At 32.5% G+C, this 27,517-nt stretch overlaps 1 protein-coding gene across 1 annotated transcript in view; it reads right to left on the bottom strand.

The window, feature by feature from the left end:
- Nucleotides 1–27,517, bottom strand: part of cv-2 (crosveinless 2-secreting protein) — a 70,360-nt gene that overhangs the window by 6,527 nt on the left and 36,316 nt on the right. Inside the window, exons 3-6 of the mRNA XM_089225478.1 lie at nucleotides 14,984–15,069; nucleotides 6,166–6,271; nucleotides 5,155–5,331; nucleotides 310–504 (exon numbers count right to left, since the gene is read on the bottom strand). Coding sequence (XP_089081604.1) covers nucleotides 310–504; nucleotides 5,155–5,331; nucleotides 6,166–6,271; nucleotides 14,984–15,069 — 564 coding nt within the window. The remainder of the gene's footprint in view (nucleotides 1–309; nucleotides 505–5,154; nucleotides 5,332–6,165; nucleotides 6,272–14,983; nucleotides 15,070–27,517) is intronic.

Raw genomic sequence — 27,517 nt, 5'->3', positions numbered from 1 at the left:
AATCAAACGATTGAGAATGATTTTTTGAGCGACGTTGTCATTTATCTTAACTTTTAGTGATAACATTTAATGCAAGGACATCTTTTTTTGGTATTTTGAAATGTTGCTGATCAAAACTGATTTTTTTTTTGCATTTCTTGACAAAATTAATAGCAATTATTAAAATGTGTTTCCTTTTCAACATCACAACAATATATTGTAATATACGATCGTCGTTATTATTGCGATAATTTTTATGATTAATATTAGGATATAATAATATTTTATATTGTTTCGCATCGAACTTAACGGCCGATCAATTTCACTTACCCACACATCTGGGGCAGCATTCACCCGGCAGTATCTGCATGCTGCTCGACGGACACTGGAGCACAGGGCACGCCTTTTTTGAACAGGTGAGCACCGGTCCGGCCGCGGATCTCTCGCAGTGACAGGTCAGACACGGGTCGTCGTACAGGCTGATGTTCTTCCAAGCGGCCACCTCTTGTCCGATAACTCGGCAACCTGTGGAACACAAAACCGGTTACAGCAATCGCATAGATTATAATAATAATATTATAATTAATATTATCTGTCTGCCACCGACACCCCCCCCCCCTTCGGCGCTCTGGTTATCCATAACGGTTTTCCTCGCAGTATTTGTTTAGTACGTATAGCAGGCGCATTATTTTAACAATACACTCCAATACCATTGGGTACCTACTACCTACAGCATATTTTATTGGTGTTTTTTTTTAGGGGTTTAATATAGGAAATTTTAATAAATTTCATTTAAGCTTTTTCTAATATGTGTGCGAAACTCTGTAAATAAAATCTTGCACTAATAGAATTACAATAGTGTGTCGTATTTTTTCAAAAGTATGCAATACAATAAAACATTATACTCCATTTAATTTGTTATTGTAATCATACATTGTTGTAGTTTCGATGACAGATAAAAAGACAAAGAATAGACTTAAAAATACCGAATAATTCACTATTTTATTTTTAGTTATAAAATAATATAAACATATTTTTAGTATTATATGGTGATTCAATAATGTTATACTATATCATATTGACTTTTCAAACATTTTTTTTTTTTTCATTTGGTCAGAAGTTCAAAAACTTTCTTAACGAAAGCACCGAAACAATACGAAAGGGGTAAGCAGAACTTGTACCTTTATTAGAAATTGGTTAGGTTATCATTAAGCGGATTATTTCATTCACAATCAGGTATATCTAATATTATACTGTTTTAAACTTGAGCACATTGTTTTACAGGATCCCGTTAGTTATAGGCTTAAAATATCGGTCCTCGTGACTCGTGTCAGACATAATCGTCCGTTATTTCAAAGTATTGTTGATAAAAGTCACCAAATGTACATATATTCCTAACAGTATAATGATATTAAACAGTATTTGAAACGGGGAAGGGCACGATGAACAACTACTACACAATAATATGTATAGGTAACGTAAATAAGATACACACGTACCGCCAAGGTCCTGTCGACTCACGCACTATAATAGATATCTAACCTATCCTGTATCGATGTAAAGTACCTACACGTCATTGTGTCTGACCAATAAACCCTCGTTGGTCCAGACCAATTAGAATTGGTCAACGTTAAAAACATAAAATGTTATACTATTTTTTTTTTTTTTTTTTTTTTATTGATATTAAAGGCTTCAACAGCTAGGTCATTAGCCTGTGGTTGTGGTTGTTATATTATTATGTGTTTGAAAACGTAGAATACTAATGACTGTGTGTATAATTGACGAACGAAATAAGTATAAAGGACACTAAATAATGATTATATTTCAAGATTTTTAATATTGTAATAAGTCTGAATCGCGGACCACCACGGCTGATCTTCCACTCTAAGACGCACGTTGGAGACAAGTAGTCGAGACATTTTTTTGAACTACTTTATCTGGATCGAAATAACAAACCTATAACCTATTAAAAGTTGTGTAAATAAAAAAAATGCATTTCTGATTTACAATAAACCATTTTCAATGATTATATCAATGTCGTCGAGTTGCAGAATCTTCTTAGTCATTGGTGTTTGTATCCGATAAATTAGGTCAATTAAAATGACATGTAGATGAGGTGGATTTTATAAATGATTTTTTAGACAAATTGTATTCCAATGCTTCTTCTTCGAAATCTTTAAAAAAATTTTGCAAGCCAAATAAGTCATCAGAATGCACATTTTCTACATACATTTTCAAGACCCTCTCACCAGCAGTTATATACGACCGTTGACATGCCTCCGTTGTACAATGTTATCTTCGCTATCGTCAGTCCCTCTATGCCAGCTGTCACCACGTGTCCCTCGATATGGTCAATATATATATGTATATGAGTCGCGTTTAGATTATCGTGTTTCATCGCGTCTCGCGGAGTAATATCATGGAATCTGCTTTAAAATTGTATTAGGTACATTGTTTTTCGGATACGTCCATGCCACCCAGCGAAGGTTCAGTGAATTGTTTTGAATTTTTTATTCTTTTATTATTTTTTTTTTCAATGCGTGTGGCATCCAGTCTTCAGCCATTAGCCCATCTCAGGCTCGGACGCGCGGTTGCCCCCTCCCCACACACCCCCAGCCCACGATTGCAACGTCGCCGCCGCCGTCCAATCGTTTTATCCGGCGCGCGTGCAGCGTGCCCCCTGCCCGCTCGCGTAATATTTTATTTGTTTTAGACCCGAACGAGTATAATAAATAATAGGCACGACACAGGCACCGCCCTCGCCGCGTAGTCGCACATCATATAATACATAATATATTATTATAATATAGGTATAGGTCCATAAAGATATGGGTAGTATATATAACACACTTAGTATACTTATATCTAATATACCTTCATAATAACATAATAAAGCCGAATATAAACCCAAAGGAGATGAAAAACAAAGAATATTATTTGGTATACTGACGGTCGTCATCGTGCACCATAATAAATTACGACCCGAAATGTTATTATTATTATATTTATAAACAGTTGAGTGAGTGTGTGTATATATAAGACAATATAAACTACTTCTAGTATTTTTTATACATGTATATATTATCTACATCATACCGACGTTACTGGCCGTACCACCGTCGACGAATATGACAAAATAATGAACGCACGGTCGAAAAAGCAACGCGCGCGCACGATTATCTCGTCTGTCTACCATTTAGACTTGAGTGAAAACGCAGGTAGGTTATAATATATTATTATATACATATGGAAAATATCATAATATATTAAAAAGTCATTTCTTCCGCCGCTGCCCCCCGTGGGCTGTGACTCGAGGGTCTAACGTGCTTAAGAGTTGTTTTTCCACCAATTACCGCAATAAAGTAACTCGGATAGCTTCATTAAATCGGTTGATAACTCATAGCCTAAAGGTTATAGTCGAATGCGTTGTTTGTTATAACAAAAGCATAATATTTATTAATTAATCTTTAAAGCGATATTGAAAAAAAAAAGTTGTTTCCTTTGGCTATTTTCTGTGCTTATTTTTCACAGCACTTTATTCTTTATGGCGATCGATTACTTATTATAAACGATTTATACACTAATTTATTTATATTGTGAATATTTTTAATTCGATATATTATTATGTATGGTAAATATGTTTTCAGATATACATAAATATAGCATATATTAAATTGGGTGTATTTCGATATTTTAATAACATTGATTCCGTCTATCATCCATTCATACCGTGATGGTATTATATAAGTAATAATAGTACATCGAAACGCTAATTTAGATATAAATATCAGCGGGCGGCGTTTTTGCTTTGAAGTTTCGAGAAAACTGATGTATAAAAACATTTAATATAATATTGTATATTATATTCCCTAGAGACTTAAATATAATTCACTAAATGATTATTCGACCAACAATAATGAATGTTCGGAACATATGTTGGTAACATATTATTTATTACAACACATCACGCTAGTTGGCCGTTTAATAATTTCTCGATATTATATACAATATAGCCCGATCAAAAAACTATGATATAAAATAGTATTATTAAGGCAGGTATAATTATGATTTTTGAAAATCGAATCCAACATTTTTGACAAATTCAAATGTCCTTCGATACTGTATCGTTGTGTATAATAGGTATGTATAATATAATAATATAGGCAGGTATACATCATGATAATATTATTATTACTATTATATTAATACGTGCGTTGATATCGATACTCAACCATAACCGGTAGCTAAGCACTAAAGCAGACCGTTTAACATGTTTATGTTGTGCACAATGTTCGCTGCCGGTGGTCCTGCCATCCATCTCTTTATCTGTTTGGCGTTCTGTGTCTAACCTTATAAGCCGCTACTCCTTTTCCCTCCTCGTCTTCCTCCGATTCAATTTTCGTTCACGAACGTTACAATAATAATAATACATTATACCTAGCATCCATCCATTGTTTTTTATTATTATTATTTGTATGCGTGTGTGTATGTGTGTGTGTACGAGTAGTATGAGTGTTATTGTTTTATTTTCGTCAGCGCTGTGTTACGACGTACGGAGTTAATGCCCACCACGTCGTAGCGGAAAAGTATCTATACATGGGGGTTCATTTCCCACGAGTCACTTGACGGACGCTTGTGTACCAGTCGTGATTTATCATGACTGCAAAGCTTCCAAAAGAATTGTTTGTTTTTCTAATGTGACATGAAAGATTCTATCCCAGAACATAATATCGTACCGTGTATCCCTTCTATAATATATTAATAAAATATCTACGTATTAAACAATGCATATAATTCAAAACAGCTATTCGAGACGAGTCTCGGAGGGGAACCGGCATCAAGGCGATCGTTTTCAAATAAATTCGACCACATGTAGACTATCCTGTAGGATGATTATAATATTGTATTATATTATATATCGTGTTTTCACCATACCATTTGACTCAATTCCTTTACACCCCCCCCCCCCCCCACTCACCAAAATAAAATATCAGCGTTGGCCATAACGTTATAAATATATCTAGATTAGTCGCGGTCGTCGCACACGCCGATCATTAAAAATGCGCACATTACGGGCTCGGATATTTTATACATGCGCGTAGGGAAATTATGTAATCGTGAATAACAATTGTATGTATATACAGCCAATAAGACGGATTGATTTTTGTCACTTACCCGGACAAGTTGGGCAGCAAGTTCCCGGTTTGGGCGGCAACGGCTGTTGGCAGGGCGTAATGCACTGCATCCGAGTCTCCGTGACCACGCCGGCTTTACACGACATAACCATGCAAGGGTCGTTGGGATCAGTCCATTCCGTGCCACTGTCCCTGGGCACACCTTTATGAACACAGCCTGTGACAAGCGATGACAATACAAGTATTATTATTATTATTATTACAAGTATACAATTTTTGACGATAAGATTATAAATAGTAATAAATTATGGTTAGGTAAGTACATAATATTTATGATAAGATATAGGTATTATATGTGTTGTTATAGAAAATAATATAGAGAATACACTGACCGGTTACAAAATAATATGTGAGTGAATTAATGTTTGGTGAAAAACTCGCATTCACTTGCCATTACTATCTCATCAATAACGGACACTTATGCAGGGGTTAAAGTGGGGGGGGGGGCGCAGGAGGATTCAGTCCCCTTACCTCTGACGGTGGTTAAAAAGCGTCCCCTTTAACAAATTAGGATTTTATACATTAGACATTATACCTAAAATTATATATGGAACGCTTAAAACTTTATGGAGACATTAGTCCCCTCTGGAATTTTTCCCCACTTTAACCTCTGCACTTATGTAAGTCAATAAATATTATTTAAATAGATAACTATTGTCTGTCTTTTATTTGTAATATATTTTTATCAAATACTTTTATGTATAGTTGATGTAACTTGTTGATACTCTCTGTATACGACTTGACATACGATTTTAATGCGTTAGTCTACTTAGTCACTGTATATTCAAAGAACTTATTTGTGAAACGATATTCTATTACTACCTATTTTCAGTTTCTTGTTATTATCTTTTAAGCGGGTTGTTACAATCATCTAAAAAAATGTCAGTGGGTCATTCCTTGCGATAATGAGAATGAATCAAACAATTTTAAACTATCACAAGTAGGTAATCGGCATTATTATTGTGACTTGGTTAAACCGAACTTGACGTACCTTTGCAACGTCTGCAGCATTCTTTCGTGTCAACGAAAACATCTTGTAGCATATAGCATCCCTGTTCGTCGGGGCACTGGTCTTTGACGCACTCAACGAATCCGTTCTGAAACACAATAATCGTAATGTCATTAATTTATAATGGTCGATTATTAAATGATATTATAGTAATCGTGTTTAGTTTAAATGAAGAAATTAAAGTCGTCGCCGTGACCGTAAATACCATTTCACACGTATAATATATGATATACCTGATATTATAACTGATGATAATTATACGGAAAAATGTACGATATAGATCTTTTGGAATTCGTTTCTGACGCCGCGCCGTGGCGGTTACCACTGCTGCGCGCGCGACCTTCCACCCGTCGCGGTATTCGATTTATTTATTTTCTACTTTTTTTTTCTCTCGTATTTATATATAATTATACTACACGTATTATTATAAAATGGTGTGACATCGACGGTAGGTCGGTTCGAGGCATTAGTCTCTGAGAGCAATCCGAAGCACGCGGCTCGTATATAATATTATATAATTGATTAATCGCGCGACTTACGCACAATCTCGATACCTTAAGTCGTCGGATGATTTACGACAGCGTTTGCAGCAATGGGTGTGTGTTTGTTCGCATTTTCTTACACGACGACGACATTGTCCACATTCGCCCGACGAAACGGCGATGCGATAACCGAACGGACGTTTGCGCGTTTCCTATCCGGTAAACGGTAATGGTGAAATAATTGTATAATATCGAAAGGCTGACTAGCGAGCACACGGATGACGAACACGCGTTTATATATGAGTTGTTTGATATAACTAATATAATAGTGCTGATCATAACAAAACAGAGAGTTTAATTCATTTATTTGCATTTTTTTTTTTTTAAACGTCGTAAAAGGAATTGAGCATATAAATAATCAAAAATGTTCTTCAACGTTATATTTTGATTAAAAGAATTTTTTTCTACCCACGACAAAATTATTATATTTTTATTAATTGCCATTCCTTATTAAATCGTATTGTTAGTACATATAGTTACATTTTAATAAAAAATTGTGTTTTTTTTTTAATATTAGGTATAAATTCGTTCAAATGTCTAAATCCAATTATAACGTATAAATATTTATCACAATGTTATCGTACTGGTTTATTGTTTTTAATACTCGTCGAAGAACAAGGTGGATCACGGTGTAAAGTTAATAGTTAATTACTCAAATAATATTTAAAACAGTAGATATTATTTTGCGTTTCGCACGCGGAGGTGGTTTACAACTCGGTTTTGTCATAATTTATATCAATTTACGAGTTCAACATTATCGTGGCATGTGCGTACGTACAGATTCAGCAGCAGTTTTATAGGCATACATCATCGGCGGTTATGACGCTTCCCGCGGCGACCTTTTAGCTGCAATCGCGACCGGCAATAAAAAAAAAAAATTGCCATTGTAATTAAACCATCGCAAGTTGCTGCACGTGTCCGTTTTCGTTATTACGCGCGTGTAGTAGGTACGTACATATAATAATAATAATATTATTACGAGTGCATAATATACTTTTTTACTGCGCGCGTGTTAAAATCCATCGCATATACGGGTATGTTGCCTGCCTAATATATCAATTTCTCCGGACGGTATGATAATAATAATATTATTATTAATATTATAAGTTATAAGTTTTATAACATTACACACGACTCACGAACACGCACAAGTACGCACACGCTATACAACGCGGTACATTTATATTATTATAATATTATTTATTTATTATCATGGCGGTTTTACTCGAAGAGACCGAATAATATGATAATGTCTTTTTTGAGGAGCGGACGATGCCGCGGCGACCTTCAGTCGAAAGCGAAACGCTTGGCAGCGTCCTTGCAGCCGCGTACCTATGGCTACACCGTCGGCGTGCGTGCACGAGTGGAGTGTGTGCGCCGTGGCCGCGGTGAAAGGACTATGATACGCGTGCGTTTAGTAATTTAATAAGAATAATATTAAATTGACGAGTTTTCCTCGCGAAACGACACCAAATTAATTCGGCGCCGGGCCAGGCCGTATATAACGTACGACAGCGGTTCGGACCCTCGGGTCTGATGCTTCACAAAATCGATTGGTTTTGAGGGTCATGACCACAATTATTTGCCCGTAACAAATCCTAGATTTACCAATATTACGAAACATTTTAGTTTTTTTCCCCTTCCAAGTACAAAGCTGACAGATAGAGTTGCAAACCATTTATCACTATTGAATTTTTTACGTTTACAGTCACGGGGTTAAGATTTCAATTAAGACAATCAAGTACAACTTGATATTCGTGAATCTATGATTGTAATACTGAGCATTAATATTTTAGTTAGGTATGAGCAATATTATTTATAACATACAGTATTATGTTATAGTTGAATCTAAAACCTTTACATATTATATATTATAATATATTATACTAATATACGAAGCTCATTCATTATGATTCATTAAAATATCAAGGAAAATAAATAGAACTTGTATCGATACAATAAACTCACACCTCATCTAATGTAATTTGTACGAACAGTGTATTGTATAATTGGCCGATTGATGACAGTACGATGTACCTATTATCTCATGCTTCATTTACTGCGGCTATTGGATGATTAGAATATTATGATATTTCTAGGTACCTATAATAATTATTGTTATTGCTATTATCGCGTATTTATAGACTTATAGTAATAATAACAATAAATAAATAAATAAATAATATAAATAAAATAAAAAATATATATATAATATATACATATATTAATATTAAATGATGTTATACTATCTCACTCTCTCGACGCCGCCAAACAGCGTAAATCTGGTAGCGCATTATATTTTTTTTAATTCGTACCTTTCTACTGTGTTTTAATCGCTTTGGTCCATCGAATGTAATATATTTTGTACATTTCGTGTGTGAGTGTGCGTACAGTGCGTTTAATAAAGAAATATAATTCCGGTTCGTATATAAGTATCGATCGTTAACGATAACGATTGCTGGCTCGGGTCAGGGCGCGATCGAGATCTCTGAAGATAACGAGTAGCTGAGTAACGAAGACAACGACGAGAGGCGTATACGGTCGAGGTATTAATATTGTGGAGTAAGTACACGACGAATGCTTATCGAAAAAATTCTATCAGTTGATGATATGGGGGTGGGGAGAATGAAACGCTAACACGGTTGATAAATCAAAATATGCACTCATATATTACACCTGTTGCAGAGTGATATTTTAACAAACACTTACAATAGATACTCATTTTTTGAGAAGAATTTTTTTCTGCGAGCAAGTAGTTTTATCATTGCAAATTCCTAGACACGTGTGTTTTAAAAAAGTCTTTAGTTTTAATTCGATATTTATGAACATGGAATTCTCTTTTATGCTATTACCGATATTATATTATATTGAAAATATGGTTCACGTAGATGAAAAAAGACCACTCCCGATCCCGTGGAAAAATCTGGTCAAATTACCTGTTAATTAATTAATTATCAGAAAACGACGCGTACACGTTTTCGTGAAGCACATAGTATTGCATACTATTAAAATAATAATTTATTCTAATTTTATTATTTTCCGTAACGGTCATCAACCGCGGCGTAATGTTAGACAGGTAGATAGGTAGGTATACACATCATCAATACGGGTGTGAAATAATAAAAGCGTATTCGTATTTTTAAGACGCGTTCGGTGGAACTACATAATATACTATAATAATAGTTATAATTCGAAAAATAATATGCCTGTGCCGACCGTTTGGCGCGAGAGGACTCGCGAGTTCGATGGGATTGGCGTCGGCAATGTAGCCGACTGTCAGGTGAGCGGAGCGTAGAGGGCACGTAAGTTTTTATTTCTCTCGGCCAAACTGGTTTTGCGCACACAAATTTCTACTACACACATGTTCACGTTTTAATATTATTTTAATATAGGTAGGTACCTATATACACGCGCGGTCGATCCGTCGTCGTCGGGAAGTAAATTTTTTATGGGACACACCGGCCGAAACCCGTTCGACTCGCGGGTTTTCCTGAATTTCTTACCCGCCGCCGTATACGAGCGTATCAATAATAATAATATGTAACTCTACTATTATCATGACCGTCTGCATTTTAATGGAGCCCTGAAATTAAGATTTTAGGCAGCCCACGAATCCACTTTATAGATATTATTTAGGTAGCCTACACGCGTGTAAAACGGTGGACAGAGAGAGACCTGCAAATGACTCGATCGAGAGCACTGTGAGACTACGTCAGTAACCCACCGTCTTCGATCTGGCCGTGACGACGACAACGGAGACACATCATGTACGAGAAGAATAAAACAGCGGCTAGTCGACTGTCGTGTGAATATAAATTAGATATAATTCCGTTGGCCATTGGACCTCGCAAACTTCGCGCATATAATATAATAGGTACGTAACAGTGAATCGAATAGGTAATACGAATTGCGGATGACTCGGAAATGTAATTAATTTATAAAAACAAACCGTAAATCGATCTTTAAACGGGGCGTTTCGACAAACGGATAAGACGTCTCGCTGTAATATCTTATATGCGCTCGCGTATCCGGTTTTGCTTTTGGTTATTATTCGTATTTTTAAATATTCATTTCTGCCTGGACACCGAACATACAATATTATAATGTAGCTGTGCGTATATATTATGACATTATAATAATATAACGATGCATCGGCAATGATGATGATGAACACGCGTTAAATCAAATACGATTAGGAGAAGAACGGATGCAGGCACGACGATGCACTGTGTTTAATAATATGCATACTTGATGTCTATTAGCCGATCGAGTAGTATAATATAATATTGTATTTTAGATAGGTATAGGCACATTTATATGCATATAGCGTGTTCTCTGTAATTTCTCTTCAATATCATACTTTAATAATAATTTAACCTTTCATGTTTTATGTATATATTATATTATACGTATTATATACCTACGGGCTACGATATAACAATAAAATAACGACATTATATAAAAATACTCGTATTTATTTCATCGTAATGTCTAGTAGCTACTTAGAACTTACACCCAAAGCGTTTCTGTATGTTTCTATTATTCAATACCGATTGTTTTTTATATTTCAAATATTTGTTTTCTTTAATTATTGTCGTTCAATATAAAACGTCTATGGAACGGACTTGGCTGCGCGAAAGTTTGCCATCACTCATCAGTCATCATAAATATACGTACGTTAAAACTTATGAGAATAATAAACTACACTATACATTCTTTAGGTAACGGTTTGTTACATTAAGAGAACGTGGAACCAGTATGTGTTGTCTCAGTGTAACATATAGTTCGTACAAGAAAATATTTATCTAGCAAAATCGATTTCATGTCGTTATTTATAGGTATTATCAAACAAAGCTAAGAATATTATGAAAAGCATATTATTCATATACTTTTATTGATATTATAATTATTCAATATCATATTATACAATACATATGCTACCTATCGACAGAAAGTTTAGCAGTTTTGTTATGTTGTACGGTTCGTAAGATAACATATTATGATAAGTTTACAATTTTATTCGATATATACATAATCTACTCTATTTTATTGTCATACTGATCTTTGGGCATTTAAAACTATTATTAATAAATAATTTAATATTGGTGACCTGTGTAATTTATCAATATTTGTATAAATTACTTACCTATAATAAGATTATTATATAATATATATTATGTTTTACTTATACGTTTAAATGTGCATGAATGTTAAGTAAAAAAGTTTATAAATTTTGAATTACTATTGTTATTATTGGTTTTTTATTGTAGCTGAAAGTGTACATATGAATCATATCAGATCATCTCGAATCCTACATATATCCGTTACAGGCAGCCATAAATGGACGGGAAGAAGTTCTCAATCCATATCATATTTGTTCGCTGCAGATCGTGGTAAACGTACAATCCGAGTTTTCGATTTATGTCCGTCAACACAAAAGTCGACTGAAAAGTTTGAAACAAACATTGTATAAAATCAAAGCCGCGTAACGACGTTTTATGAGCATGGCAAATGACGGACTGACGATTGAATTATTTTCTTTTTCACGCGTGCTCCGAAACACAAATATACGCCAATACCGAAAACTTATGAATTTTGGTATAAAATGTCGTCAAATTTATCAATTTGTTTTTATTTTTTATGACCACGACGCTGTACTTCATTATCATTTATTAGTAATAATATATTATACTTAACCTCGAGGGTGTTATTAAATAGTAATAATTTCTAATAGTACAAGATAGTACGACGACGAGCGGCAAACGGTCGTGTATAAAACGAGTTTAATGCACTATACAGCCTTGGCATTTGCAAAGATACATAACCGTCCACGTTGTATCAATATGGTTTATTTTTTGGCCAAGTTACAGTCGACATCCAAAAATCTGAAATATCTGCGCGATTGTCGATAAAATATTTACATAGTCTATACAACGTTAAATCCGCACTTTTATCGATCAGTTAACATATTTTATATTTTAATCATCGCGATCAAAATTCAAAATCAGATAGTATCGATGATGGTATCAGTATTTTAATAATATAATACATAAATTGATTATTGTATAATGATAATAATATACTAATCAACTTTCACTCCTAATAGTTGGATAATAGTCGCACAAGTGCATAGGTACGGCGGCTCAAGTATATTAATATATAGAACGCTCTTCTATAATTGTGTCACACCAAATTACGACAGTTATCATAGTAAGGCATAATATCGATATATATCGTTTAAAGCACTCATAAACTGTATTATGTGTACCAGGTACACTGTGGGTACCTATGTATAAGTAGATAGTCGAGTGTTATTGTGTAACTCACACGACATAATCCATAAAAAACGATTAGTGTATTTAGTTGTTTAGTATGTAGAGTGTTTACCGGAATTTTACAGTATAATAATAATATACCTACATAGATATTATAAAATAGTCCGATAGGTACGTGGGCTATTGGCCTTTGGTGTATTATCCAAGCCACAAATCATTCTTTAGAACTGTCGTATCGCGTGTCTCTGAGTCTCGTTATTATACGTATAAATGTATAATACATATTATTAGATTATTATTTATTATTATTAATATATATTATATATTTCAATCGGAACGTATTAATAATAATGATAATGATAATAATAAATTATACTATTCGTATATAAGTACCCGTTGGTACGACTTACGAAACTGGCAAGAAATAAATATAATAATATGTAATGTGAAATACATAATATTATTTACATTTAATTTATACGTTAGAATAATGTTATTATAACATTGATATTTTATCGACGAGAAGGTATAATATATTTATTTTTTATGTGTATATATAATATAAGGTTCACTTTTGCAATAAATTACTTACTCTCATTCTCCTAATTAAAACGTGTATAAAATTAGTATAGTAAATAAATATGAATGCAAGTATACTGTTATTTTATGACCATATTAAAATGCTAAGAACCATTAACGATATTTCCGGAGGGAATCCATACGTCAAATAATTTGATGTTATAATACGAAAGAGAATTTTGTATGCATATCGATTGGACCATAATTTTTGAATTTTCACGAATAAAATATTTTGTCCAGCTATAGTTTCAAAATAAATAATATCGTATCATTCGTATCTAAGTAATAATATGGCAATATAGGCATATGTATATAATATATCCTAACTATATTATAGTATAGTGTTTAATCATGCACTGACAGTTAGATTCGTTATTGACTTCTTACCGCGCAGCTGCGCAACACGAAATATTTTCTACACAAATAAAATATTAATATATGGAGATTGTTTTTGCTCCCATTCGATCCACAGAACCTATAAAATTAGTCACTATTTTGATGGAAACAGAGTTGTACAATTTATTATTATTGTAGAAATGTATTGACATTTTAATTTTCAACTTTCGTTACCTAGCCATAGTAATGATGAATATGCTTTAAAATCTGAGTATGTGTAGGGGTAGTAATTTAAAAGTATACCTGTTAAGTTTCCTTTACGCGCACATGAATGTGTAAACTTCATTTAACAATGTAACATGAAATGAGGATTTAGAGACACTTATCGTACATATAGGTTCTCCGAAACCATAACTTTAATTCAAGGTTATCGGCTACAAATATTTAGTATTTTAATGTAATGATTATAGCACGTTATGAAAAATTGTATATTCACACGATGTACCATATTATGTTTATTATAGGTATATTATCACACGGACTCTGCCAGATACCTATATGCCAGTATTAAACCACGTGGACAGATCAAATTCAAAGTGCAATTATAATCAACAGATACCTATAATAGCCTAACCTATATTATAATATGTGCACGTGTGTACGTTTATTATAACACGACTATAGGTAATACGAACGACTTGGGTGACCGAGTGGGTAAAACGGCAGTGGAAGCAGTGGTGACGCCGGTGGATTCCAGACGGGTTATCTGCACATAGTGCTTTGGGCAAGGTAGTGTAACCCAGTTTTGAGAAATGGAACTTTCACCGCGCTAGCTCCGTTATTATTATTAATATCGCTGTTGAATTATTATCATACGGATATTCCCGTGCAGAAAATTATAACTACGTCACCTAATGCCATATATTTCAATGGTACCTATATTGTCCACATTGGTATTATATATTATATAGATAGGTATGTGTATTGTAATAATATTAAATATTATTAGAAATTCTTGATAAAAAAAAATACATATATAAACATAATAATATGATATTAGGTACTCACTTTGCACATGCATGTATAACACATCATATTTTTGATGGTGAGCACGTTTACTATTTCACCTTCGTTGACACAGCTTTCGGCATAACCTGCAACAAGAAACATAAAAATATTACTTAGTTAGTATTTCCAAATATATTACAGTATATTACGTGAGTATAGGTATGCCATTAAAATAATATACGTCTGGGCGTCAGTGGTGGATGATCAGAAATATTCTTGTCACAAAACAACGAATATTACGCACGTAGCCATATTATTTTAACATATAGGTACATCGATGTATCATTATATAATTACAAACACCATTTATTTTATGGATGAGAGTATTATAAAAAGTGATCATTTTATCCATTATTTCTGTTTACACGTTTAGATAAATTTAATATATTATTATTGTGTGTATGTTATGTAATACATTTCTAACACATATCATAATAATCACTATACTGCAATAATATGTACGACATTATAATGACGTTTCTTTCGCGAGTGTATTATTTTACGAATCCAACGTGAATTTCTGATCTCCATGTACATACCACGTATAATAATATATATGATAGTGTACGTTTCGAGGTAAATTATTTACATAACCTCGTTGTATGTCACCTGCACAGCCTCCGTCTGGCTTCAGACGCTGTCTGGCCAATTACACGTGCGAATCTTATTAAGTGAGATTTACGGTAATATTTTCGTGTTTGACGCGATGTATTTATTATATGATTATAATATATGATCACTTTAATAGACACGACCAGATAAGATTATCAAACATATATTCCTACTGATTATTTTTTTCTGCATAAAACGTGTAGGTAGGTATTATAATATTGTATATTGCATAAATCAGTGTCGTACTAATGATTTGATTACCATCATGCGATGTCATCTATGTTAGTCTCTCCTTTTCCAAAACTTTTTTGGTGGTTAAATTACATTATGGATCACAATAATACATAGATATATTATGTTTAAGTGAAATAAAACCATAACTATGGTATATGGAAAATTATAAGAAAAACAAAATGAAAGTATCAAAAGAAAAAACGAAAAAACGAAAATATTTAAAAAAAAGATAAATAAATAATTACATTCAATTAATATTCAAAAAGTTATAAGCAAAATAATGCAATAAATAAAAAATGCTGGACACCATAAACAACAGAAATTTCTTAATTTTACAATACAAAAAAGCACACACAAAAAGCAAAATATAAAAAAAATCTTCAATCACTGTAGGTTTTCAAACTGAAGTATATATAGATAATAGAGATATTTACATTTAAGAAATAATAAAAAAAATTGGGAAAATTATCTTTGAATATTACAATCTTAGTAAGATGTAGTATTTACTGTTACTTATTGTTTTCATACTCATACACATATTATAATATATATTGAAGTGTATACCAACAAATAAAAGCATAAGCCGCGATATAAGTATCCATAAACATATGTATATATCAAGATTTCTGCTTCCATAAATTATAATGTTATCAATTGCATCATGTAATCGGTATCTACTTCAAGAATGTATGTTGTGTTTCTAGTTAACATTTTAATGAGTTTCAACTTAATATTAATTATCTACGAGAACATGATTAAAACAATATGTCAAACACACAGCAATAAGAAGTGCGAAATTGAATGTATTCTTATAAAGACAACATTATTAAGTATAGCCTGCAAAGTAGCAAGGGTACATTGTACTTGGTCGATTTTTTATTTACACTTTTTTTTATCGATTTCAAGTCCGAAACAAAAATCGAACAATGACCATTAGGTGATATTTATAAGGTTTAAAATTACATAATCTCTATGATATAGGTGACAACGTACAAATTATAATAAAAGTCGACTTAAATACTAGCTGGAAATATATTAAGGGGTAAAGTTATGACATGTTAAAAATATGAACGACAATGATGATGTCGTACTTGAATATTGTCGATGTATTATTATATTATAACATTGTATTGTCAATCAATCAGAATAGATGCAATATGTAGTTTTGTCACACATTTTCTGGACGATGCAAAACTCTATCATCGGCGGATTGAATTTATTGTCCAAGTGGTGGCTTGATGAAATTCAAAAACTAAGCTTACCTAAGTACGCACATGATGTATAGGTGCAATACAGTGGATGTATAGTATAATATACTTGCATTGCGCTGTTTTTTTCGAACAACAATCGAAAGTTTATAATGGAACAACGATGCGACTGGCGCAACGTCGGCGCCCTTAAATCCAATAATAGTTGGCGCTCCGGCACGGGCGTAATAAATTTATGTCGCATAATGTATATATATATATATATATATACGCCACTGATAACAGCGTAACAGTGATACACCCATGATACATATACACAATATATTCGTGGCTCGATGATCGCTGTGAACCCGAAACGGATTCGTCGTAATAAATTTCCTGGCACCGGTCCGCGGGCCTCTGTTCAGTGTATACGTCCGCCCCAATAATCTGCGAACAGAGATTTTTTTCCACTCTCGCGGATTGACGTCCGCCGTTGTTTATGCGTACCTACTGAACGGACGTGGTTTTCGGTATTTTTTCCTCCTCTTCCTCTTCATCATCATCACCATCGTCGTCGTTGTTCAGCGATTCGCCCACCGCCGTCGCCGACGCCGCCGCCGGATCGCGGTCAATTCAATTTACAACTCATCGTATGCGTATATACGTGTGTACGATAGTATAATAATGTATAACGATTTATTGAGCACGTGCTCAACCCCATTTTTCTCTTTAAATGTACGTTTATAATTATTACAGTTCTGATTTTCAAATTTTTTGAAATAATTAAGTACAATACCTATCTACAATGATGAATACGAATAATGAATATTATATAAGTGGCATAGTCTCCATATATTTTGAACCTATAATAATTTATCCTCAATGCATATAATAAGTGCTTATATTTAATGTATAATAATAGAAATTCGAAATGAAAAATTACAGAATTTTATAAGATATATATACTTAAATAAATGATTAATGCAAGAGTGCGACAAAATTTGAATTTAATGAAAATACTACAATCATTTTAGTTTTTAATTACTCATATTAACTAATATCCTATAATTTAGTTTTAATATAATTTTTATAATTTATTATCATTTTAAATGTAATATAAGCAAATTTAATTGAAATAAACATTTGTTAATAAGCTTGATGAGTTCCCATCACGTAAGCATGTTCAATGAGGCCATATTTATATTGATAGAAACAAGAAAAATTAAAAAGAAAAAAATTATTATATTATATATTTTACATATAAAAATAAACAGTAAAATAAAACTGGAAATAATGTGTCTACCACGGTATTAAAGATATTATGTCCCGTTTAAATTCCATAAAATTTGAAAATTTGGCTTTTTAGTAAATTATTGTTTACAAATTCATAAATCTAGATTTGTGTGAGTTTGATGCTTAGGGATAAAATTATGATCAACATGCTTGGTGAATCACTCTGTTTATATATCATTGATAATACTTGGCAAATGCGATCATGGATCAAAAGGAGATAGAAATTCACCCTTGTGAACTTTGAACATCGAATAATATAAACTTTTCGCGTCACTTTTGAAGGTGGTGACAGATGTGTTTAAAGAAATAATTTTATATTATAAATCTACAGATAGAAGAAAATTGTTCATGCAAATATAATGTGCATTGTGCGCGTAATAAATAAATAGTTTATTAAATTGTATGATTAGTCCTTACAATATTCATTATCGACGAGGTACGTTGCGATATACATGACGCATTGTGTATCTACTTGATTCGGGCGTTAAATATTATTTCACTTTTTTACAATACATGAAGTGTCTGATTAAAATATATTATTAATCTATAGAGCATTATTAGTGAAGTCTACATTTTGAGACGACTCTCGATGATATTCTTTTCAAATATTGATTTACCGGAAATATATTAGTAGAAACCGAGGACAAGGATAACTTATATCGAGGGCCAGACCAGATCACGTATTATATTATTATTATTTAATTATTTATATCGAGCATAATATAATATAATATCGATGAAACTTGTATGTGTTGTATAACATATAATTTTCAGTCAAAAGGATTTGTGTGCATAATAATAATATTAAAAAATAATATATATATATAAATAAAAATAATAATAATATTGGTCGCGTTCTATTGGGTTCTAGTATATAAATGAATAATGGCCCTTAAACAGACTTAAATCGTGACGATAGTTGATGTCGTATTTTATGTAAAATATTATCGTTAAGTCACTTCAACATAAGAATAAACCTGCATACGAATGAATAAATTAATCGATCTCACCATAGTTGATCTAGCTACCGTATTACAACCACGTCTCAGGCTTATGGTAATATGATAACTTTTACGAAGTGAACGGTAAGCTTTTTTTTTATAACAGTGAAACTGCACCTGTTTATCGCTCAAACTAAAAATATAATTATCGACAACTCGGTTTACGTAGATCAGCAAAATATAATATTATATTGCCATATGCACATAATTCTGAGTAGGTATTATAATAATGTACCTACGTATTATTCAGTGCTTGTATGCGACCGAGAACATCATATAATTTATTTATAGTATTTATTGCTCAATTCATAAAACTTTTATCACTTCACTCGATATCCAAGCGTTAAAAATCCTTTTATAGTCAAAAATACCAATTATAGTAAATACATATATGAATATGATATTAGGATAATATGTTGACTTGTATAGTAAGTAGATACCTAATATCCATACAAATCTATGTTATTGATTTCCTACTGCAGTTGAATGAATAAATATAATAAATAATTGTATAATTCACCTCTATATTACCTATAACATAAATTTAATCAAACCGTTCCTAGACAGGTATTTTCTTAGATACCTACTTCAAGCACAATTTATTATTCTCTATTTCATTATTAGCCCACAGCAATGTCATTACCGAGTAAACATTTTCAAAATGATTGTTTATTACGTTCTCTATACTGGCTGTTGGCCAGCTGCAGTATTATATATATATATATATATATATGTAATATGTATATGTATAAGTAATAATAGGAACAAATGAGACACAGTTGTCAATAGAGAAGTCTCAAATTCGAAAGCCAATCTCAATGACGTTTATAAATAACATTTTCAATTAAAACCATTTTCCTATTGTGATAAAAAGATCTGACGTTTGCATCTTTGACGAATGATAATGAGTTTTGATGGGGAGAATTAATTTATTTTAAATTTCTCCTCCTTACCAACCAATATCCACGGGTATGAGGTGAAATCGATCATAGGATTCCTGTTTGATTTTTATTATTAATTAAAACTCTCATAGTTAATTGCTTTAGCAAAATATATTAAATTAAATGATTTTATTGTACTGAATGCAATGCGCTACGATTTATAGGCAACTAAATGCCGTCAGACCGCCAATAAGTATGTTTAATGTTAATTTGTAATTGTCTTAGTCTAACGTGCTATTTGTAAAACACAACAAATACGCACTATTAAATTATTTAGACATTTAAAATGAAAACGATTTGTTCACGTCAAAACGGAAATATCAAAAAATCCTCGAAAATTCCCATATAGACACAAGCTCAACGCGTAAGTGTACGGAAAAGAAAAAAATTATTTGTCGCACAATAATTATTAATGCAACACAAAATAATAACATTATCTCTTCTACGAGTAAATTAACCTATGAACCTCTCGCGCGAGTATATTTATGAAAATGCTCGTAAATTAATAATTAAATAATATTATTACTGATTCTGGTTCTCATAATGTCTGTTCGTCGATGGTCGGCACTAAGGTATATATAATTGAATACAATACAAATATTTGTTTTACGGTAATCGAAAATATAATCGTTTTCGTGTCGATATAATACTGACCACTGGGGCCGATCACGAAAGAAACCCACCGTATAATGTTAATACGTGTGTCGTGTAGTAATAATATGTATGTAAATTCCTCTTATAAAAACGATCGACATAATATATTATATTTATATTATGTTACTTAACGAGAAAACGGCATAATATTCTACACACACACACATTTACGTATAAATATAATATGATATTATTATGTGTGTGCGCTCGCGCGCGCGTGTGTGTTTGTGTGTGTTTAACGTTTACGCATTATAATTCATTTATCAAACAATCGTAACACGAAAACCCACGACGACGAGGACGCCGCCGACGTTCGTGTGTTTTAAATTTTTTTTACGGAACATCCTTTGTTGTTCGTGTGGTCGTCATCGCGGGCGTGTCGGCTTAGTTGAGGGGTGGGTTGGGTGGATGGAGGGGTATGTAGGTATATACCGGGCCATCTACTTCGGCGGTGGTCCACAATCGGCGGCGGCGTCCAGTTACGACCAATCCCGGGGGTTATCACTTAATTCGTTTTTGCCGCCCGCCACGACCGGCCGCCGCCGTCAAAAAACCCGATGACTTTATATATATATAATCATAATGATGACGACGATGATGATAATAATATAACCACCGCGTGCCCGCGTGGTATCTACCGGTGCGGTAATATATATAATAACACGGGACCGGCGAAATATGTTACCCTGACATCGTTATTAATGAGTACCCCCTCCCCCCCGGATCTTTTGTCTCATCATCGTAGTCGTATACGGTGCACCACACACGCGGTGCAATCGTGTAGGTATATATTTGAGGTTTTTTTTTTTGGATCCGAGAAGAACAAACAACACGATAATCATAATAACGAGAACGGAAAAAAAAACTTAAATAAATAGTGAAAAAAACGACCATTATTATTATTGTCTACCACCGACTACATAATATATATGTATATGGGTAGTGATGATTTTATTACATGTGGTACTCCACGCGTTCGCCAATTTCAGAAATCGACGCTCATGGGGGTGGGGGCCTCCCATCACGAGTTGATGCGTCGGAATTTTTTCCGACTTTTACCAATCCAATTAGGACGGTGAAGAATTGTCGGGACACCGCAGGAGGTTAGCCGGTTACCTGTGTTATTATGTACACGGACGGTCTCCTCGTCTAAAGCAGGGTGCGCCCGACCACCCCCTTGGAGACGTTTTTACTTTGAAATGTAATAATAAATTTAGCGGCCTTTTACCCGTCGACTCTGCAATGTCCCAATATATATATATATATATATATATGTGTGTGTGTGTGTGTGTGTTACTATATTATGTACATAAACAAGCCCGCCTGTATGATAGGTAAACTACTGAAAAGTACCGCCGTACGCGCTTACATGATATTGTATTGTATTCGTTGTAGTGTTTTGCACCAACTGGGTGGGGTAATGTGTGTTTAACATACATATACATATATCTCACTCAGCTATACCGCATACCAACAGCATACCACGAACATGGTTACGCACACCACGTGGACGAAAATGATACGGTTAATAGGTATAGGTAGGTCCCTTTTATAATATTTTTTTGTATAAGGCGAGTATCATGTATGCCTATCATCCGTACCCGCGCGTACCTGTAATAATACATAAAACACATACCATCGTTTCGGTCGATTACTCTCGATTACTCGAGTTCGATTACGTTGATGCTTTTTCACCCAATCTTGTAAATAATTTTGATATCGTTTCAACAATAATAGAACATTAATATCATAGTAACACTCGGTTAAATATATGTGAATTAGACATGACCATTATACGGTAATCGGTGAGTGTTTGCCATATTGCATATTGTATATTTCCATTCTATCTACCATGTAAAACAGGATTTAAATGTCTGCTCGAATTTTAATTTCTTAACGAAAAAAGTGCAAATGTTCAACAACAAAAAGTGTAGACATTCAATATTTATACATTAATAATACAATTTATAAATTGGTAAACATAATTTTTTAGCTGATCTAAAGATATGTTAAATTGATTAAATAATCAAAATAGATGTAGAAATACGGTATAGGTACTAAGGAAAATGCTTGTATAGTTGAAACATGAACGTTTCGATATCAATTTATGAAACTAATTATTCAAGCTAAGACTGTTAAACAGCAAAATATGTTTATTGCGTGAAAGATGTTAATAATAGTAAAATGCTTAAGTATCAGTGGTGCAACTATAGGATCTATTTTCGTAGGGTAATCACCCCCTCACTGGTTGTGCTACATTTATATGTATTGTGTATTGAGTGTAGTGGTTTTTCAATAAATATTATTTTTATGATAGTCATTTAGCATTACTAAGAGAAGTAGAAGACATCATATATTTATGACCATCACTATTCTACAGTTTTTTTTTTTTTTTTTTATAATACAATTTTTAATTTATCTTAAAAATGAGTTAAATTCATGTAATTTAATTTAATAATATTGAAAAACGTAATATATTTAGTATTTATCAGCAAAACTAATTTTTAGGTCTAATTTTATGTTATATAAAAGCAAATATTTTTGTACACATTATATCGTATTACTATTATACTAAACGTTTATAACTATTTATTTTAGAAATCGAAAAATTAGGTCAAAATTTGGATAATATTGAAATGAGCCCAGACTACTTTTTGATGTTTGACTTGAGTCCAGTTTCTTAATAATCTTAATAATCAAGTTCATTAGACCTTGGGCAGCGCGTGCGATACTCAACGATAAAGTATATATTCGTAAACGACTCGGTATGGTATATTATATTCGTTTAAAATTACCACAATAATTGTGCCGAATATTTCATGAACACATAATTTATTACGAGTACGAAATAATTGAGTATACGCTATGTCGAATGAAAAACAAAAAACATTTTTCTTAATTTATAGGTTTATGTTTCAAGCTCAAAATATATTTTAAAGACGAGATTCAACGATGGACTTTAAGGTTATAAAATCTCATCTAATTAAGATTTTTTTTTTTAAATTATCGTCTAAAAATATTTGATTCTTAGAATATTTCAGTGAACACAATCTCAAGTTTTCGGAGGACTCGATTTAATATTAAGGACGCAATTCAATATGACCACACAATTTTCTATATACTCTTTGTACTAGATACCTGTTCATTAGCCGTGGGCGCAATTTATTAATGCCCACAAAAATACAAACGCAATGCTCAGTTATCGCTATTCAATATTCGTCTACGGCAGGTTAATATAGTATAATGTAACAAATAACAATTATTGAGTATCACGGACAAAGGTCGTATATTTGGATATTTTTAGCAAGACTATGATATTGTGAATATAATGTGAAAATTAACGCTCCATGGATATGGATAGCGAGCTGCGTTGATATTTTTCGTAATTACTTGTGTAATAGTAACCTGTATGCGAAAAATGCATTTGTTTAAATAAAATAAGAAAGTAATACAAACAATTTAAATTCAAAATTAATGTTTTTTTTCTTTTCATCTAATTTGGAATTTTGGCCAACACAATATTACCAATTAATAATATATAAAATGTTAACTAAAATAAATAACGCAACAAATAATTATTCATTATAATCGATATACTCGCGTTCAATAATAAACACAGCGCGGGATTTCAGCTAAGCTTATAAGCGTTTTCTTCTGCTCGGCAACGGTTAACAATATATAATATGTATAAAGATCCCAACGACGTTTGCACGCACTCATTTTGTTGAAAGCAATATTTTAGTCGGCCGAGCGGAACACGAAAACGGTCGTGATTAATGATCTAGAGCATACATTGTCAGCGGAATAAATAAAAACAAACATCTTACAGACCCTTTGATTGAATAGTGTGACGGACATATACGGTACATATTGATAGAAACATAATATAATATATACGTTTATACGTGTAATTCCGGGTAAAAATTCGAAAAGTTTCGGCGATATATCGACGTACCCGGCTAATCTGGTCATTTCGTTAACGTATTTCTCTATCGATTCCCAAAAGTCAATTTAGTGCGGTGTATGTATATTGTATTATACATGCTACGGGTAAAAAAAAAAATTAAATAAAAGTAAATTCGTTCCATTGTCGCGAACGAAACTTTTATACGGATTCATAATACGATTTTGAGGGGAGGACAAATGATAAATCGAAACGATCCCCTACAGTCACCGGAAGTCAAACTTCCTGATGGTCCAACACCGCCCTACCACCGAGGACACTGAAACTTTTAGACATCGTCTGTGCGTAACGTTTTCGGGTAAGTTTTAATAAAACGGATCAACTCAACCCGACGACGTTTGACAAAACGAAAAAAAAAACAGTTATATTATAATAGAATGTACATACCTGTACGTATAACTTGGTATAACCTATGATAGGTACATCTTATCAAACCCATATTTTGACGTATACTCACATATTTTTTAGTTATTCCTCAAAAAGATAACGAATAATATACATATTATATTATTATAATGTCAAAATTTGGTGTAACAAGTACAAATTGTGAACATAAATACCATTTAACTTCATTGAATGCTAAGTACGACTAGTATGAGTACTCGAATATAGGTTTTGAATTTGACTGAGAAAGAACGAATATCATAATAAATTAAAATTGCATACGAATTTTTATTTTTTTATTTTATTAGGTAGGTATATTAACGTACCTATGTAAGAGTATTTCTAGTGTTATTTACCTGACCAAAAAATCTTTTATTCTTACAACTTAATAATAACCATAGTATAATATTACCTTTTTTTTATTTCCTCAATACATACTTATTAAAGTGCCATTAACTACGTTATTGCTCGTTTCGATTTTAGTTTTGAACGGTTCCACTGCTTGAATCCATAAAATAAAGCCATATAATTTGAGGTTTTCAAAAATATTTTTCAACGGTGCGGCGAGACGTAATCGGGGGCGGAATCCAGTGCGTATTCATAATAACCACAATAACGATAGATACGTCTTTTAAAAAATACAATATTTATTATTTTTAGTACCCTTTAGCTTTAGCGACCTAAATAATATAAAGAGAACAATGCGTAGATTACTTTAGCTTTACAAACTGCTAATAATCAATTACACTTAGATACACTTTTCTATATACATGCAGACAATTTACTGTCCTTTTTATTTTTTTATTCTCCTATTACGTCGGTGCACATACCTTCTAATTATTTAGTCCTTTTATTATTTATTAGTTTACATACACACATATAAATGTGAGTAGAGTGTGTATGTATTTTTTTTTTTTTTACTCTCCCACAAAGCCACGTCCTTATCTGGTCCAGACCGTCTTCGCCGTAATAACAGTAATAACAGAACGGGATGTCAGAAAGTATATGGTATACGTATGTAATGGTCTAAGCGCGCGTTCTAGCAATAATAACGTAATTATAACCTTTTATCTGTTGTTTTTATTAGCCGTTCGCAACAGCCAGCACCTGTACGCATACTTGGTCTTCAATGGGTTTCATTGCAACACACACGCACTCAACACTTAAAACATAAACACATTCTGATAATTTGCCCTTCTCTTGCGGAGACACGGAATAAAAAATCCCAATATCTCAACCTCCCCCCCCCCCTCAGAATCATGGGATTGAATTCAAAGTATTTCGTGGAGCAAGAAAATCATTCTATGTAGATACCTTGCTACACCTCAATTTTACAATCGTATGCCACCCCTCTAGCTAAATCGAGTCCATCATCACGGGAAGTGCCGTTTACATCGTTTACATTTTCACCGTATATACATTTTTCGTCATCATATTATAACTCTAAAAGTCTATAACATTTTTAATTTTGCTCTCATGTATTTTAGGCACAATATATTAAATTATAATATTTAAATGTAAATTTTAAGTTATAACTGTCACTGGGTGGATTCTTTCCTCATGATTTTCATTTAAATATAACTTAATAAATTATTTTACATTTTATTGTTCCCTGTAGCACAGATTGTATATTTATTAATGTTATTATAAATGTATATTATACAATATATTTATTAAATATACATGGAATGTGTTATGTATGTGTATACTGTAGTTAACACTTTAAAATTATCGTGTTAGATAAAAGTTATTTCCTTAAGTAAAGTACCTTCCTAAAGGATAGTCGACTGTAGTATTCTTCTGTCTTTAATCACTACAGTAGAGACTGGGGAGATAATAGTGAGTAAGTTGTTATTTGCAACTCCCAAAAAGATCACAACAAGAAGTGAAAATAGTTTAAATTCAACGACAAACTGCTAAAAAAAATTTTGATATAATAATATAATGATAACAAATATATAAACATATGTATATCAAAACAATACAATTTTATATTGTAAAAAACATTCTTAACAAATAGTTAAACTACGTATATCGCGTATGACATGTTATTTTATTATATTATAATAATTTTACTATTTCTCAAAATATGACTGGTCGTTAAAACTCGGTATATTTATAATTTATGGTATACGAATAAATATACAAATACAATTATGTTTTGGATAAATATTAAAGGCGCATTAATAATATAATCAGGATTGATCACCTATAGTTGCTCGATTTATCCTCGTAGATGGCTTTCAAAAAAGTAATTTCAT

Source organism: Diuraphis noxia, unplaced genomic scaffold, assembly GCF_037042655.1.
Source record: "Diuraphis noxia isolate RWA-SAM2 unplaced genomic scaffold, SU_Dnox_SAM2 contig0004, whole genome shotgun sequence".
Classification (NCBI taxonomy): domain Eukaryota; kingdom Metazoa; phylum Arthropoda; class Insecta; order Hemiptera; family Aphididae; genus Diuraphis; species Diuraphis noxia.
Note: the sequence above shows the minus strand (reverse complement) of the source record. Positions and strands in the feature narration are given on the sequence as shown.